General features: G+C 47.3%; 1 protein-coding gene across 1 annotated transcript in view; it reads right to left on the bottom strand.

Annotated features, from left to right (window-relative positions):
- The window catches only part of ppp1r21 (protein phosphatase 1, regulatory subunit 21), a 40744-nt gene that overhangs the window by 14422 nt on the left and 10156 nt on the right, over positions 1–16166 (bottom strand). The window contains exons 10-17 of the mRNA XM_084093316.1: positions 15944–16045; positions 15730–15818; positions 15442–15578; positions 13373–13465; positions 13174–13301; positions 9028–9174; positions 8485–8577; positions 8132–8395 (exon numbers count right to left, since the gene is read on the bottom strand). Coding sequence (XP_083949442.1) covers positions 8132–8395; positions 8485–8577; positions 9028–9174; positions 13174–13301; positions 13373–13465; positions 15442–15578; positions 15730–15818; positions 15944–16045 — 1053 coding nt within the window. The remainder of the gene's footprint in view (positions 1–8131; positions 8396–8484; positions 8578–9027; positions 9175–13173; positions 13302–13372; positions 13466–15441; positions 15579–15729; positions 15819–15943; positions 16046–16166) is intronic.

Raw genomic sequence — 16166 nt, 5'->3', positions numbered from 1 at the left:
GACAAACTTCAATATCTTCAAAATTCGGCTGCTAGAGTATTGTCTGGGGTCAGGGCTAGGGACCATATTACCCCTGTCTTGGAGTCTTTACACTGGCTACCTGTCAGGTACCGTATTGATTTTAAAATCCTTATGTTGACATATAAGTCTTTGCATAATCTGGCTCCTCAGTACTTGACTGATCTATTAATGCCTTACACACCACGTCGTAATCTGCGTTCCTCTCAGAGTGGTCTCATTGTTGTTCGCATCGGGCAAAGACAATGTAATCGCTCTTCCTCTGATGAAGAAAAAGGTGTTGGCCAACAAATCTACAGATCTGTTTGCTCCTAATGTTTCTCTTAACTTAGGAACGAATGCCGGGTTAGTTTTCAGCGTAACTTTCGAGCCACCCGCTGCAAACTGTATAAAGAAAGAATGTACAGACAAAGCCCGTAATTCACTCATTCGCTTTGCTGTAGTGAGAGCCAGTATTAAAACTGTCTTCAAAGGAAGACGCTGTAAATCAATACTCAGTAATGGTTCAAAAGGAGGCTGGGAGAGCGCGTCCAGAACCACCGATAAATCCCAGGGCGGGATCAGGGACTTCGTGACCGGAAGTAACCGTCTCGCCCCCCTCATAAATCGACATATCAAGGGGTGCTGGCTTATCGTTCCTGAATACTGCGCATGCACGCCAGCTCTCTGCTTGCGCAGCGAGTGTGCTCCTCTTTTGAGTGTGCTCCTCTTGGCCCAGGGCCAGCATGCCACAATCTGCTCTCCAGCCATGTGCTCATGGAGAGAGAGAGAACTTTCAACCAGAACAGAGGAAAACAAACCATAATAATAATAATAATAATAATAATAATAATAAATTGAATTTTTATAGCGCTTTTCTCTAACTCAAAGTCACTTTACAGGGCAGAAAAAAAAAAATTGGGGGGGGGGGGGGGACTATGGATAGGCAGAGGTGAAGAGATGGGTCTTGAGGCAAGACTGAAAGGTAGTTAGGGACTCAGAGGTGCGGATCTCAAGGGGAAGGGAGTTCCAGAGCCTTGGAGCTGCCCTCGAGAAAGCTCTGTCCCCAAAACTGCAGAGTTTGGACTTGGGGATGGATAGGAGACCAACTGAGGTGGATCTGAGGGACCGTGAGGGTTGGTAGGAGGAGAGGAGGTCAGTGAGGTATGATGGGGCCAGGTGGTGGATGGCTTTGTAGGTAAGAACCAGAATTTTGTATTTGATCCGGTGGGAAATGGGAAGCCAGTGCAGTTGTTTTAAAACTGGAGTGATGTGGTGCCAGGATTTGGAGCGGGTGATGAGTCGGGCGACTGTGTTTTGGACCAGTTGTAGTCTTTTTATGTAAGTTGTACCAAGGAGTAGTGAGTTGCAGTAGTCCAGTCGTGAGGAGATGAAGGCGTGAATGAGTCTTTCAGCAGCAGGGGGTGTGAGTGAGGGTCTGATTTTAGCAACATTGCGGAGGTGAAAGAAGGATGTTTTAATGACCTGACGGATGTGGGGCTCAAGGGAGAGGGTTGAATCAAAAATCACGCCAAGGTTGCGTGCCTGGGGAGATGGGGAGACAATGGTGCCGTCGATGGTGAGAGTGGGGTTGTTGGTTTTGCCGAGTGTGGATTTGGAGCCAATGATGAGGAATTCTGTTTTATTGCTGTTGAGTTTGAGGAAGTTCTGTTGCATCCAGATTTTAGTAGCTGACAGACAGGAGTTGATGTGGGAGAGGGGAGGATTGTGGGGGGACTTTGTGCTGAGGTAGATCTGGGTGTCATCGGCATAACAGTGGTAATTCAGGTTGAAATGACGAAATATCTGACCAAGGGGAAGGATGTAGATGATGAAGAGGAGGGGGCCGAGTACGGAGCCTTGGGGAACGCCTTGGGTGACTGTGGCTGTGGCAGAGGTGTGGTTATGGAGAGAGATGAAGTGGGATCTGTTGCAGAGGTAGGAATGTAGCCAGCTGAGTGCAGTGCCTTCGATACCGAGGTTTTTAAGTCTGGTGAGCAGAGTGTTATGGCACACGGTATCGAAGGCTGCACTCAGGTCGAGAAGGATAAGAATGTTGAGGGAACCAGTGTCAGCAGAGGTGAGGAGGTCATTGAGGACTTTGAGGAGAGCAGTTTCTGTACTGTGGAGGGGGCGAAAACCAGATTGGAGGAGTTCATATTGATTATTGGCATGAAGATGGGTTTGTAGTTGTGAGGCAACTACGCGTTCCAGGGTTTTAGACAGAAAGGGGAGGTTGGATATTGGGCGGTAGTTGTTGAGTGAAGAGGGATCCAGACCAGGTTTCTTGAGGATTGGGGTGACAGCGGCAGTTTTGAAAGCAGAGGGGACAGATCCAAGGGACAGTGAGGAGTTGAAGAGGTTAGTGAGGTAAGGGCAAAGGACAGGGAGGCAGGACTTTAGGAGTGGAGTAGGGAGGTAGTCAAGTGAGCATGTAGTAGGTTTGGAGGAGCTGATGAGTTTGTAGATTTCAGGAGTGGTGACCAAGTTAAACTGGGAGAGGAGGCAGTGTGGAGGAGGGTGAGTAAAGTCAGGAGGGAGGTGGGGAAGGGCGGCCATGTCCGATGCTGGAGTAGTTACTGGGAGGTCGTTTGCAGAGGATAGAGACTGATAAATTATGTTGATTTTTTCAGCGAAAAAGTGAAGGAATGAGTTGCACAGATCAGGAGTAGAGGTAGGGAGGGTGATGGTCCGAGGCTTGATGAGGTTATTCAATATGGAGAAGAGGGTTCTAGGGTTTTGACAGGGGTTGGTGAGGATACTGGAGAGGTAGGCAGATTTGGCAAGACTGAGGGCGTCTTTGTAGGAAGTGAGGTGGAATTTATAGGCTTCATGGTGTACTGTAAGAGCTGATTTTTTTGTCAAACGTTCGAGTTGGCGACCAGTTTGTTTCATTTTTCGGAGTGCAGGTGTGTACCAGGGTGACGAAGTGTTAAAAGTGACGGTTTTTGTTTTGAGGGGGGCCAGAGTGTTAAGGGAGGTACACAAAGCAGAGTTGAGGTGGTTTGTGAGATCATCAGGTGAGGTGAGGGTTGGGTCCAGGTGGAGAGTGGTGGAGATCAAGTCAGAGAGATGATGGGAATCAATAGATTTAAGGTTACGGAAAGTGATTTCTCTGAGGAGGCGGGGGCGTGGAGTTGGAAAAGGAATGGTGAACCGTATCAGTTTATGATCAGAGAGGGGAAAGAGGCAAGGATGGAGGTCGAGCACTGGTTGGTTAGTGGAGCAGACCAGATCGAGGATGTGTCCTTTTTCATGGGTGGGGAATGTGACATGTTGAGTGAGAGTGAAGTTGTCCAGTAAAATGTTGAATTCCGATGACAGCTTGCAGATGGGAGAGTCTATGTGGATGTTTAAGTCACCGAGTAGCAGCAGACGTGGAGAGAGAGATGAGGCTAGTGTGAGGAGTTCAGTAAAATCAGAGAGGAAGGAGGGATTTGGTTTCGGTGGCCGGTAAATGAGGATAACTGTCATGGATGAAAGAGCTTAGAAGGCGAGATATTCAAATGATGATACTGAGGGGAGAGTGAGTTCAGTGATCCGGAAGTTCTGATTGAAAATAACAGCAAGACCACCTCCACGGCGGGAGGGGCGGGGTTTGCAGATGTAATTGTAGCCAGTGGGGGATGCTTGGTTGAGGGAGTAGTAGTCATTGGGTTGTTGCCAGGTTTCAGTGAGCAGAAGGAAATCCAATGTGTTGTCAAGGATTAATTCATGTAGAGCAGGGGCTTTATTGTTAAGCGATCGGGTGTTGAGTAGGGCAAAGTTGGCATGGTGAGAGGGTGGAGAGATGGGTGCAGGCTGAAAAGATCTGAGGTTGTCCCAGTTAACAGTGCGAGTGTGATGGTAATGCAGTTGAGGAGGGACAGTGAGTTTATTTGCGTATGATTGGAGAATATCTGTGCGAAAAGCACTGTAGTCCAGCCCGGGTTTTCTGTGCAGCCTGTCGGTGCGCTCAGCACTATGTGATCCAGCGGGGGAAGCGTTCCGATGACGAAGATCTGTGCGAGAAGCACTGTATTCCAGTCCGGGTTTTCTATGCAGCCTGTCGGTGCGCTCAGCACTATGTAATCCAGCGGGGGAAGCGTTCCGATGACGTGGGAGAGGTGCGACGGAGCGTGCAGGTGACCAGATAGATGGAATGGATAGTCCGTGGTGGAAGTAAACAAACTTGCGGCGAAAGCTTCTGTGAATGTAACGGGATCGACGTAGAAGTCCGAGCTGTTTTATGACTGTGATGCAGGATGGAATGGAATAGTTGATTAGTTCGACCAGTTGCAGAGTTGAGTATTTGAACATGATGCCGAGCGGTGGGACTGAGAGCTCCGTGGTTGCAGTTAGCAATGAACTAGGGACACAGAGATGGATGACTGATGTGAGTGCCAAAATGATCCACGGCATGACAGAGAAGATGAAAGTCGCGGTCACGGCTCGCATCTGTTGGAGGTTGCGGCAGCAGGAGTCACAGCGAAGCAGACAGAAGTTAGGTGAGCGGGGGCAGCCAGCTAGCGGCTAATCGATGAGGATACAGTCCGGAGAAGGTGCCCAAGCGGCTTCAGGAACCAGCTTGAAGGCTATCCAGAGGGAGAAAGGCTGTCCAGAGGTAGGGGTACAGCGAACACAAACAAATAGGAACACAATGAAGAATAGCAGACAGAGAAGCGGCGAATAAACAGCGCCAGCGTCCTCTCACGTCCGCCAGTGACACAAACCATGCCAGTTCATCGCCATTTCTTCATTCAACACAGAAGAAATCTGTAACGAGGTTAGATGTAATGGAGAAGAAGGAGGTGGGAACCAGTGAACATTCAAACACACAATTTAATGCCAAAATAAACAAATACAAAACGAAAGTAAAAGACAGCTCTCTCAATCTCCACTGTTGTCGCTCCTCCTTTTATGCTTCTGTTCCTCCGTGAGAGATACGAGACCAGTGAGTCGCGCAGGTGTCGCTCATCAGTAATCACGCCACCGGCCTCGCGTCGCTCTCTCACGGCCCTCGGCCTCGTCCTGCTCGCCACAAAATCGATTGAGACTCATGGAACCTTCAAAATACTTCTTCAGGAACTTCACGAAATGCTTTCACTGCACAGGCCATGCAAGTATACATTTAATGAGGTGCTCTGAAAATAATAAGCTGATGGTTATTTTCATAGTTAAATGGACCTTTTCCATAGTTCCATTTCCTGCTTCCGGGTTTCATTTTCATTTCATTTAATTTTATTCATGTATGTGTGATTGTGTGTATGTTGTGTGTTTAGATTAGTTATGTTTGTGATTTAGTTAATAAAACTTGTGCACAATACGTATTTGGTTCTGATTATCTGCCCTGCAAACAAAGTCTATTTAATGATTTCCAGATTCTGACTAAATGCTCTTTGTAGTACTGTACAGTAAGAAAGTTATTTCCCAACACCAGAAATTAACATTTCTATTAATCAATTAATAACCAATATTGAGGGTTCACAGGATGAACAGATTAATTGGTTGCAATGTTAATGTAGCTACATCAAGATAATCCAATTAACTGATCCAAATATTCATAATTAATCATAACAAGTTATGAATAATTATTAATATTATCCTTATGAGCTAATTTGCTACAGGAGGGTCAGCCAACTCCAGCTCTCTCATATCCTGTATATCCAGACGTGCAAAACCCTTAACGGGCATCCTGTGAGAAAAGGGTTTGTCCCAATGTCTTTTCATCTCCGTGGGGTCCCCACTCTAGTTACTCGGTAGACGAGATGAAATAGGAGGGAGAATGTCGTCATCCTGTTCCTCTTCAACGTCGTCTAGAAGATGAGGGGATAATTCCTTATCTTCATCATCATCTTCCCCTCTATACCCGCGAGAGCATCTCCAAAGAGAGGGGGGAGGTCCAGGAACTCCCCGTCCATAATCTCGCCCCAGGTACCCAGCTCAGGAGGCTGTTTAACTGTCTCCTCTCTGGGCTGAGTCTGAGAGGAGAAGCATGGGTCCTTATTTCCTGCTATTGCAACTAAGTCTCCTTCCACAGATCTTAGTAGGAAAACCAGAACAGTTAGGGCAGCCCTCTGGTTCGATACCGCCGCTTGGGCATGCTTAACACCCAAGCATGATATGCAGAGCGAATGTGAATCTCTCGCCGAAATCCATAGGCCACAGGAGCGCATGCGAGGGGAGCATCATTTCCTCCCGTGCTCTCTGCCGTTCTAGCCGTGGCATCACTCTCCACTCTCTGTTCGGTAAACTCTCACCGTGAAGTGTAGGTTTACTATCCTGGAGCAGTGTATACAGAGTAATTCTGAAAATAAACTATTTCCTGGTCTCTAATACAAACTGAATCATATTAGATTAGAAGGTAAGGCTGTTTATTCTCTTAGGGGTGGAAAAACTCACCTTGACGCGGACGCTTTCCCACACTCACAAGAAAATGCAACCCTAACAGCAATATATAGATTTTCCGCGTTTGCGAGGTTACCGGTCGGCTTCGTCTGTATACCGTTAAGCAGTAAATCCAAAATGCGTCAGTGAGTACAGCTTCCACAATCTTCACAGTGAAGAAGATATGCCAAGAATGACGCAGCAGTGGGCTGCAGCGAGTTATAAACCAGGGAGGCGGGACTCCCTGATCGCTGTCTCGATTGGTCTGTCAGATGTGGTGTAACTGGTGCTTGCACAGTCGGTCACGCCGGAGGCGTTCCCTTAGTGAGATACCGAATGGATGTTAGAAAGAGAACCTCTGAATGGACTCCTGACTAACTTAAACACCTCTGATTGGACACTATGTTCATGAGCTCATGTCTGAGCTCAACCTTACACAAACACACACAGGGGCGTCTGAATGCAGTCGTCTGTCAGGGAAGTCTCTTTACTACCAGTGCTGTAGAAAACCTGGTGTCATTGCATTGTTACAATTTCAGTATCGGCTTGCTACAGAGTTTTGACAAACCTACTATACATGGAAATTTGTGGAAAAGAAAAGTGTTGATGTAGTCATGATTCATAATTCTGTTGGATTCCATGATTTCTGATGCATTTACAGTACTGTACGCAAGGCAATTGACCTATGGCTAAGCCACGCCCCCTCCACTCACTCGGACAAACAGTCAACATTCGGTAACAGGCGCTATGGCAGCTGTCACAGTAGGAGACATTTCACAGGAGGCAATTGATGATTTTAGAAAGATTATATATCATCTCATAGTCAACAAAAGGGCCTTAACTATGCATTGGAGGGTTATATTAATAATTGTATTGTTGAGAAGGTCGATGAAAAGCTTCAGCTCCAGACAAAGATTTACAGGTCACAGTGTAAACGTTATAGTTTGGTGCTATTTCGCTTCAAACGCTCGCTTTATACGCGCATCATATTCGCTTTGGACGCGAATGGATTCAAAATGTTCAGGCGTCGAACTAGACGCAATACGCGCGAAATTGACGCTCTATTCGCGTTTGGTGTGAACGCAGCATAATGAACAGGCTGCGATGTCAAGATTGCAATGCTGTAATGTGTGTGTGTGTGTGTGTGTCAGAGAGAGAGAGAGGAGCGGGCGCGATCGAACAGTGGAAACATAAAAACATACTCCATCATTTTGTTAAGCTAGAAGCTAGGCTAACGTTAGCCTAACCTTACATTAGAGATGTTAAAGATAACGTTCAAATACGTTGTTGACTTACCTTAGAACAGATGTAGACATTTTTTTTTAATTATCCATGTTTAGTTGGTGTTGTGGTCTAAGTTACCGCATAACTTAATCCAGAGCAGACACTTATCTCGGTTGAGATGTGGCTTGGGAAAGGGTAAAAAATACACACCGTAGCCCAGCCTATCAGGATACCTAGTGTCGGAGTTGCATGTACCCCATGCACACCGTTTGACCATTTTAAACTTAAAATGACAAGAAAAAACATATAAAAACGAATGAAAACTGACTAACTGCAATGCATTTCAATGGACGTGGAAGCAGAGAATGTCCGAGTGTATTGGGTTAGCTATGCGCACTGTGATTGGCTCATCGCGTTTGGGGGCGTGGCTTAGCCATAGGTCAATTGTTTGCCTGTAGTTACACACAATCAACACCTGCTGACTCATGGTTAGGTGTGTCTGATTAGAGAGATGGATTCACTGCTCTAGCATGAGGTCACTCACCAGGCTGGTGTCCTGGACGGGCACTGGACTATCAGGACGGGCAGCACCGGGTCCGTCAGCGGCGCTGTGTGCTTCTGCTGGAGCCCCGGAGAGGATCTGAGCGGCGCTGTGTGGTTCTGCTGGAAACCCGGCGAGGATCTGAGCCTCCAGCTGAGTGATGCGCTGACTCTCCCTCTGTAAACGCACCTGACCCAGCTGAGCCTCCAGCAGCCAGTGCTCCTTCTCCTGCTCCAGACGACACATCTTCTCCTGACTCTGGACAACCTGATAAACACACACACCGTCAGATAGACGGTTGGACAGACAGAAAGACCGACAGACAGACAGTCTGACAGAGAGACAGGTTCAGGTACCTGCTGCATGAGTCCCTCTCGACTTTCAGTAGAGCTTGTCAGAACATGTCGGTTTGCTAAAGCATCTCTGTACGGCACCGATTCTGATCTGACCTGAAAACGCAAGAAAACACACCAACATTCACAGGACTGAACTGTGCAAATAGGCCTTGTAGCGGTCCATTTATCTGTGAAGTGCTTTCCATGATTGTCAAATATATTGTGCTGTGACCGATGCTGAGCGTCAAATAACGCAACAAGCTACAAGAGGCTGTGTTACAGTAAGAGAAAACACTGTAACTATCAGTGAATCTATCAGTCACTGCAAAAACATCATATCATCAAGATCAAGTGCTTAAGAACCTCTCCATTTCCTGACTGGACTACTGCAATCAGGCATGTGATCAGCTAAAACAGCATAGAGGAAGGGGCTTTCCCTCGAAAAAACACTGAGAATATCCAACCGTTTCAGGACCAATACTTTGTGGGAGCCTCTCTTCCCTCCTTCCCTTCCCAATTCAAAGCTTGACCTGTACTTTAAAGGAAAGTAATAAAGCCTGTGACCTTCCTGATGGCGCTCATGTATGTGGCGGCGCGCCTCTTGTTCTCCATCACACTGTGGGCCTGCAGCGGGTTCAGGACGCCTCCTCGCGGACCGTAGCCAGGACACGACGCCAGGAAATCCAGGCTGTTGCTGAAAAAGGTGGCCATCTGTGTGAGAGACAGTCCGGCAGGAATCAGACAGTGAACCGGAGGACAGCGAGGCGGTGTGTGTTGTGTATAGGATGAATTTAGTCTCAAATTGATTAATAAATGCATGAGCAAAATCTAGAATTACATGAATTTGCAGCATTTTGTACAAATAAAGACATAGTTGTAAATACAAAACTTCAATTTTGTATTAATGTAGGTCAGAATTTGTGCATGCAACAAGTAAGATTCAAGTAAGATTGCATTTTTGGATCAGGTGACATGCATGCAAGGCAAGTTTATTTATATAGCACATTTCACACACAATGGAAATTCAAAATGCTTTACATAGAAGGAATTAGAATAATCAAAAGAAATAAGATTAATTAAAATGGTTTAGAATAAAAAGGATATAAAATACAGTGCATACAGTCGGACGAACAGTGGCACAGTGCTCATTCAGTAAATGCACAGCTAAACAGAAGTGTTCTGAGTCTGGATTTGTAGGAGCACATCTGATCTCTTCTGGAAGCTGGTTCCAGCATAATAGCTAAAGCGGACTCACCATGCTTAGAGTGAACCCTTGGTATTTCTAGCTTTCGTTCTATCCCGCTTGGATTACTGTAATTCCTTATATGCAGGAATCTCCCAGTTTTCCATTACAAGGCTTCAAATGGTTCAAAACGCTGCAGCTAGATTTCTAACTGGGGTTCCCTTATATGGAATAGCCTCCCCTTATCCTTGAGATCCCTGTCCTCTTTACATGAGTTTAAATTTAAGCTAAAGTTTTATCTTTTTGACCAGGCATTTCACTAAATCTCAATTATGGTTCTATTACATTATGTGTTAATGGTTTATTTTGCTCCTTCTTTCATGTTTCCTGGACTTTTACCTTGTAAAGCACAGTGGTCAACTTCTGTTGTGTTTATTTATGCTATATAAATAAATAAAATGAATGAATGAAAATGAAAAAAATAGCTGATGTGATCCTAATGATCTGAGTGATCTGTTGGGTTTATATTCAGTGAGCATATCTGCAATGTATTGAGGTCCTAGGCCATTGAATAATTTATATACCAGTAATAATACTTTAAAATCAATCCTAAATGTAACTGGGAGCCAGTGTAAAGACCTGAGGACTGGTGTGATGTGTTGATATGTTCTGGTTCTGCTCAGCGTTCTGTATGAGCTGACACTGTCATGTTTTTGGGAAGGCCAGTGAGGAGTCCATGAAAAGCTGGTGATGAAAGCATGCACAAGTTTCTCTAAGTCTTGTCTGGAAACAAAGCATCTAATTCTTGCAATATTTTTCAGATGATAGTATGCTGATTTAGTTATTGCTTTGACATGACTACTGAAACTAAGGTCTGGCTCTAGTGTCACACCAAGATTCCTGACTTGATCTTTAGTTGTTTGACCCCTAGAGTGAAGGTATGCGTTCACCTTGAGAACTTCATCTTTGTTTCCAAACGCAATGACTTCAGTTTTGTCTTTGTTTAACTGAAGAAAGTTTTGACACATCCAACTGTTGACTTCATCAATGCATTGGCACAGGGAGTCAATGGGGCTGTAATCGTTAGGCGATAGGGCTAAGTAGAGCTGTGTGTCGTCTGCATAGCTGTGGTAAGAGATTTCGTTCTCTCTCATTATTTGGCTCATTGGGAGCATATACAGGTTGAACAGGAGTGGCGCAAGAATTGAGCCTTGAGGGACTCCGCATGTCATGGATGTCCACTCAGACTTATGATCTCCTATACTCACATAATAACCTCTCCCATCTAAGTATGACCTGAACCATTTTAGGACTATCCCAGAAAGCCCCACCCAGTTTTCCAGCCTGTCAAGAAGTATGTTATGATCGACAGTGTCGAATGCAGCACTGAGGTCGAGTAGCACCAGCACTGATAATTTGCCTGAATCAGTATTTAAGCGAATATCGTTTATTAACTTTATGAGCGCTGTCTCTGTGCTGTGATGTGGTCGGAAACCAGATTGAAAATTGTCAAAGTTTCCATTCGAGCATAAGAATTTGTTCAGCTGAGTGAAGACAACTTTTTCAATGATCTTGCCTATGAAAGGAAGATTTGAGATCGGTCTATAGTTGCTTAATATGGTCTTATCCAGATTGCTCTTTTTCAGGAGGGGCTTGACAACTGCAGTTTTCAGGGAGTTTGGAAAACTCCCAGAGAGAAGTGAGGCATTTACCACTTCTAGAACATCTGCTTCTAAACTGTTTAACACACTTTTGAAAAAAGATGTGGGAAGTGTGTCAAGGGCGCAGGTTGATGTTTTAAAGTGCTGTACGATTTGTTCCAAAATTTTGCCATCAATTTCTTTGAAATCAGACATAGTAACTACTTTCTCAGGTGGTCTGACTCGTTCATTGACTCGTTTCTGAGTCGATCTTATTTGATTCATCTGGATTTTGAGACTTTCATTTCGCCGGTTTAGCCTTGCACGATCCACACACACACACACACACACACACACACACACACGCACACACACACACACACACACACAGCTGTCTGAGAAAACCTGCTACCACTAGATGGCAGTAGCTTCTAAAACAGACAACGGCACCATAATCGAGCGTTCTTCCTCATATAATACGCTTAATGTGGCTTAAGAAAAGTGATATTGAAGCACCAAATTTGGTACACAACTTATTAATAAAACATAGCTTACCTTGTAAAAATAAGCAGCAAATTATGAACTTAAAATGTGCAAAGTTTCACATCTAATGTTTATAAAGAAAACACAAACACTAATGCATAAAGACAGTAGGCTAACATTAAAAGACTAAACTCAGCAAGACTATATAGGCCTACCTTATTAATAAAGCATACTTTAAACAGGCAATCAGATTAAATCAGGTTAGGCATTTTTCTCCCATAGAAAACCATTATAAAAACGCTTAACGTGCAATAGCGCGTTGCATCTTCAATAAGATGTATAGGCTACTGGGTTTTAATATCACTGTGTTACTGCATTACGCCACATTAAGCATTTTCTTTATAAATGGCTAAATGGGAGGAAAACTTTATTTTAGAGAATTATTATAGAGAATATTTATTTTTGAAATGATTTACATAATTTAAAAATAGACACTTCTCTCATGTATGTGGCAAGTATTCGCAGAGTTACAGTTCATTTTCTGTCACATTTCAGAATGAACTTCACACTGAGAGGGACAGCAGAACGTGCATCATGTTTATTTTACGAAAAGCACAACATTTTGTTTTTATTATGAGTGTACACAAATAAAAGTAGACATTTAACAGTTCTGAATGATGTATAACACTTGCCTGTATCACAAAAATCGACTGAGTTATGTGAGTCTCTTTCGCACTGATAAGAAAAAAGGCGAGCTGGTCACGCTGGCGCGACCGCCGACCCCAGGGGATTAATACAAAATCGAGGTTTAGTATTTACAACGATGTATTTATTTGTAAAAAATGCTGCAAATTCATGCAATTCTGGATTTTGCTCACACAAGTTGTAAAGTATTAGTTTCAATGTAGTGACGCACATTTGTGAATTTGTCAAATAGATGGATAGCTGTGCACACATTAATAACTACCACCAGGACTATTCATTTGTAGTTGTTTGTGTGTGGGTTGTGAAATGCTTAAAAACTGTGAAAAGAAAGTCTCAAAATCCAAATGAATCAAATGAGATTGATTCAATGAATGAACACGTGTCACCTGATCCACACATGCACATTTTCTTTGTTGCATGCACAAATTATGATACACTAATACAAAAGAAAACATTTGTATTCACAGAAATGTCTCTATTTGTATAAATTGCTGCTCGTACATTTATTTCAGAATTTTGCAAACGCAAGTTGAAAGGCATTTGGTTGTGGATAGTAAAACATATTTGCAACATTTATTAAGTTCATGGATAATCAATTTGAAACTAAATTCATCCCATAGTTGTGAAGAACGAGAGTGGTGTGTGTGTGAAGAGTGGTGTGTGTTGTGAAGGGTGAGAGCAGTGTGTGTGTGCTGTGACCTTCCCGCAGCTGCTGGTGAGGGCCGCCAGAGATGCCAGCAGACACTCGTTGGTGGTGCGCAGCTTCTGTGTGGCAGTGGGCAGCTCCTGCTCCAGGGAAACCTTCTGACTGTAGTGTGTGGACAGCTCTGAGGAGACAGCAGACTTACACACAAGCCAAGACTCTTATAAAGCGCTCTGATCTCACCTGAACACACACCTGTGGTGACGTCGTGTAGGCTGTGTAAGCTCGCGCTCATCTGGGTGAACACGGCGTTAGCGCTGCTCTGACACATGGCATCTGAGCGAACACCTGCAGCAGAGAACATCACTGACCACTCAAACACGGGCACAACACGGGCACACGACACGCACACGACACGCACACGAACACGGACACGAACACGGACACGGACACGGACACGAACACGGACACGACATGGACACGACACGGACACGACACGGACACGACACGGACACGGACACGGACAGGACACGACACGACACGACACGACACGACACGGACACGACACGACACGGGCACGACACGGACACGACACGACACGACAAGACACGGACACGGACACGACACGGGCACGACACGACACGACAAGACACGGACACGGACACGACACGGACACGACACGGACACGGGCACGACACGGGCACGACACGGGCACGACACGGACACGACACGACACGACAAGACACGACACGACACGACACGGACACGACACGGACACGGACACGACACGGGCACGACACGGACACGACACGGACACGACACGGACACGACACGGACACGACACGACACGGGCACGACACGGGCACGACACGGGCACGACACGGACACGGGCACGACACGGGCACGACACGGACACGACACGGACACGACACGACACGACACGACACGACACGACACGACACGGGCACGACACGGGCACGACACGGACACGGACACGACACGGACACGGGCACGACACGTGCACGACACGGACACGGACACGACACGTGCACGACACGGACACGGACACGACACGGGCACGACACGGACACGGACACGGACACGACACGGACACGGACACGGACACGGACACGACACGGACACGACACGACACGACACGACACGACACGACACGACACGGGCACGACACGACACGACACGGACACGACACGACACGACACGGACACGACACGGACACGGGCACGACACGGGCACGACACGGGCACGACACGGACACGACACGGGCACGACACGGACACGGACACGGACACGGACACGGACACGACACGGACACGGACACGGACACGACACGGACACGGACACGACACGACACGACACGACACGGGCAGGACACGACACGACACGGACACGACACGGACACGGGCACGACACGGGCACGACACGGACACGGACACGGACACGGACACGGACACGGACACGGACACGGACACGGACACGGACACGGACACGGACACGGACACGGACACGGACACGGACACGGACACCGACACCGACACGGACACGGACACGGACACGGACACCGACACCGACACGACACGACACGGGCACGACACGGGCACGACACGGGCACGACACGGGCACGACACGACACGACACGGACACGACACGGACACGGACACGGACACGACACGGGCACGACACGGACACGACACGGACACGACACGGGCACGGGCACGACACGACACGGACACGACACGACACGGGCACGACACGGGCACGACACGGACACGACACGACACGACACGGACACGGGCACGACACGGACACGACACGACACGGGCACGACACGACACGACACGACACGGGCACGGGCACGGACACGACACGACACGACACGGACACGGACACCGACACGACACGACACGGGCACGACACGGGCACGACACGACACGACACGGACACGGGCACGACACGGACACGACACGGACACGACACGGGCACGACACGGACACGGGCACGACACGGGCACGACACGGGCACGACACGGACACGACACGGACACGGGCACGACACGGGCACGACACGACACGTACACGACACGGGCACGACACAGGCACGACACGGACACAACAGGACACGGACACGACACGGACACAACACGGACACGACACGACACGGACACGGACACGACACGGACACAACACGGACACGGACACGACACGGGCCGACACGACACGGACACGACACGGACACGGACACGGACACGGACACGACACGGACACAGGCGTGTCCGGCACAGGCACATCACGTGACGCGATACTCACTGGGCACGGCTAGAAGAGCCACGTAAGACTTGAGTTTGTGGAAGACAGCCGTCAGCTTCTTCATGTCGTTCTGTAGCTGCTGGTTCCTGGCTGTCAGCGCTGCCGTGCAGAGAGAAGCGTCGCACTCCTCCTCCAGACTGCACACACACACACACACGTCTGGGTCACTATCAATGTGGGAACTCTCCATAGACGTAATGGTGTTTATACTGTACAGCTGAGGCTCTATTCACACATCAGGTTCACTGACACCAACACTAGTGCCCTGTGACCCACGTGACCCCTGACCTCTTGAGCTGGTATGGCAGGATCTTCTGCAGGAAGCTGCTGTAGGCGGAGAAGGATCTGGAGAAGTCCTGCAGTTTGGCCAGAGTTTCCTACAGACGTAACACACAACATGTGGATGATGACGTCAGAGATGCATGCGTGAGCCGATGACAGTGATGCTCTGGTGTAGCTGTGTGTGTGAGAGTGTGAGAGTGTGTGTGTGTGTCTCTCTCACCAGGACAGTGATGGCGTCCTCTGTGATGCTCTGGTGTATCTGCAGTAAATCCTCCTCTAAAGGACGCAGGTACGCCGCGTTCTCGTGCAGATACTGAGAGAACTGGAGAGGAGCAGGTCAGATCAGCAACACAATACAGGCCGGAAGAACTTTAATCCCCGTGAGCTTAATTAATTCAATCAACACCACAATTTGCATAAAATGAGAACAGATTGAGAATGTT

Source organism: Abramis brama (genome assembly GCF_963993115.1).
Source record: "Abramis brama genome assembly, chromosome: 19".
NCBI lineage: Eukaryota > Metazoa > Chordata > Actinopteri > Cypriniformes > Leuciscidae > Abramis > Abramis brama.
Note: the sequence above shows the minus strand (reverse complement) of the source record. Positions and strands in the feature narration are given on the sequence as shown.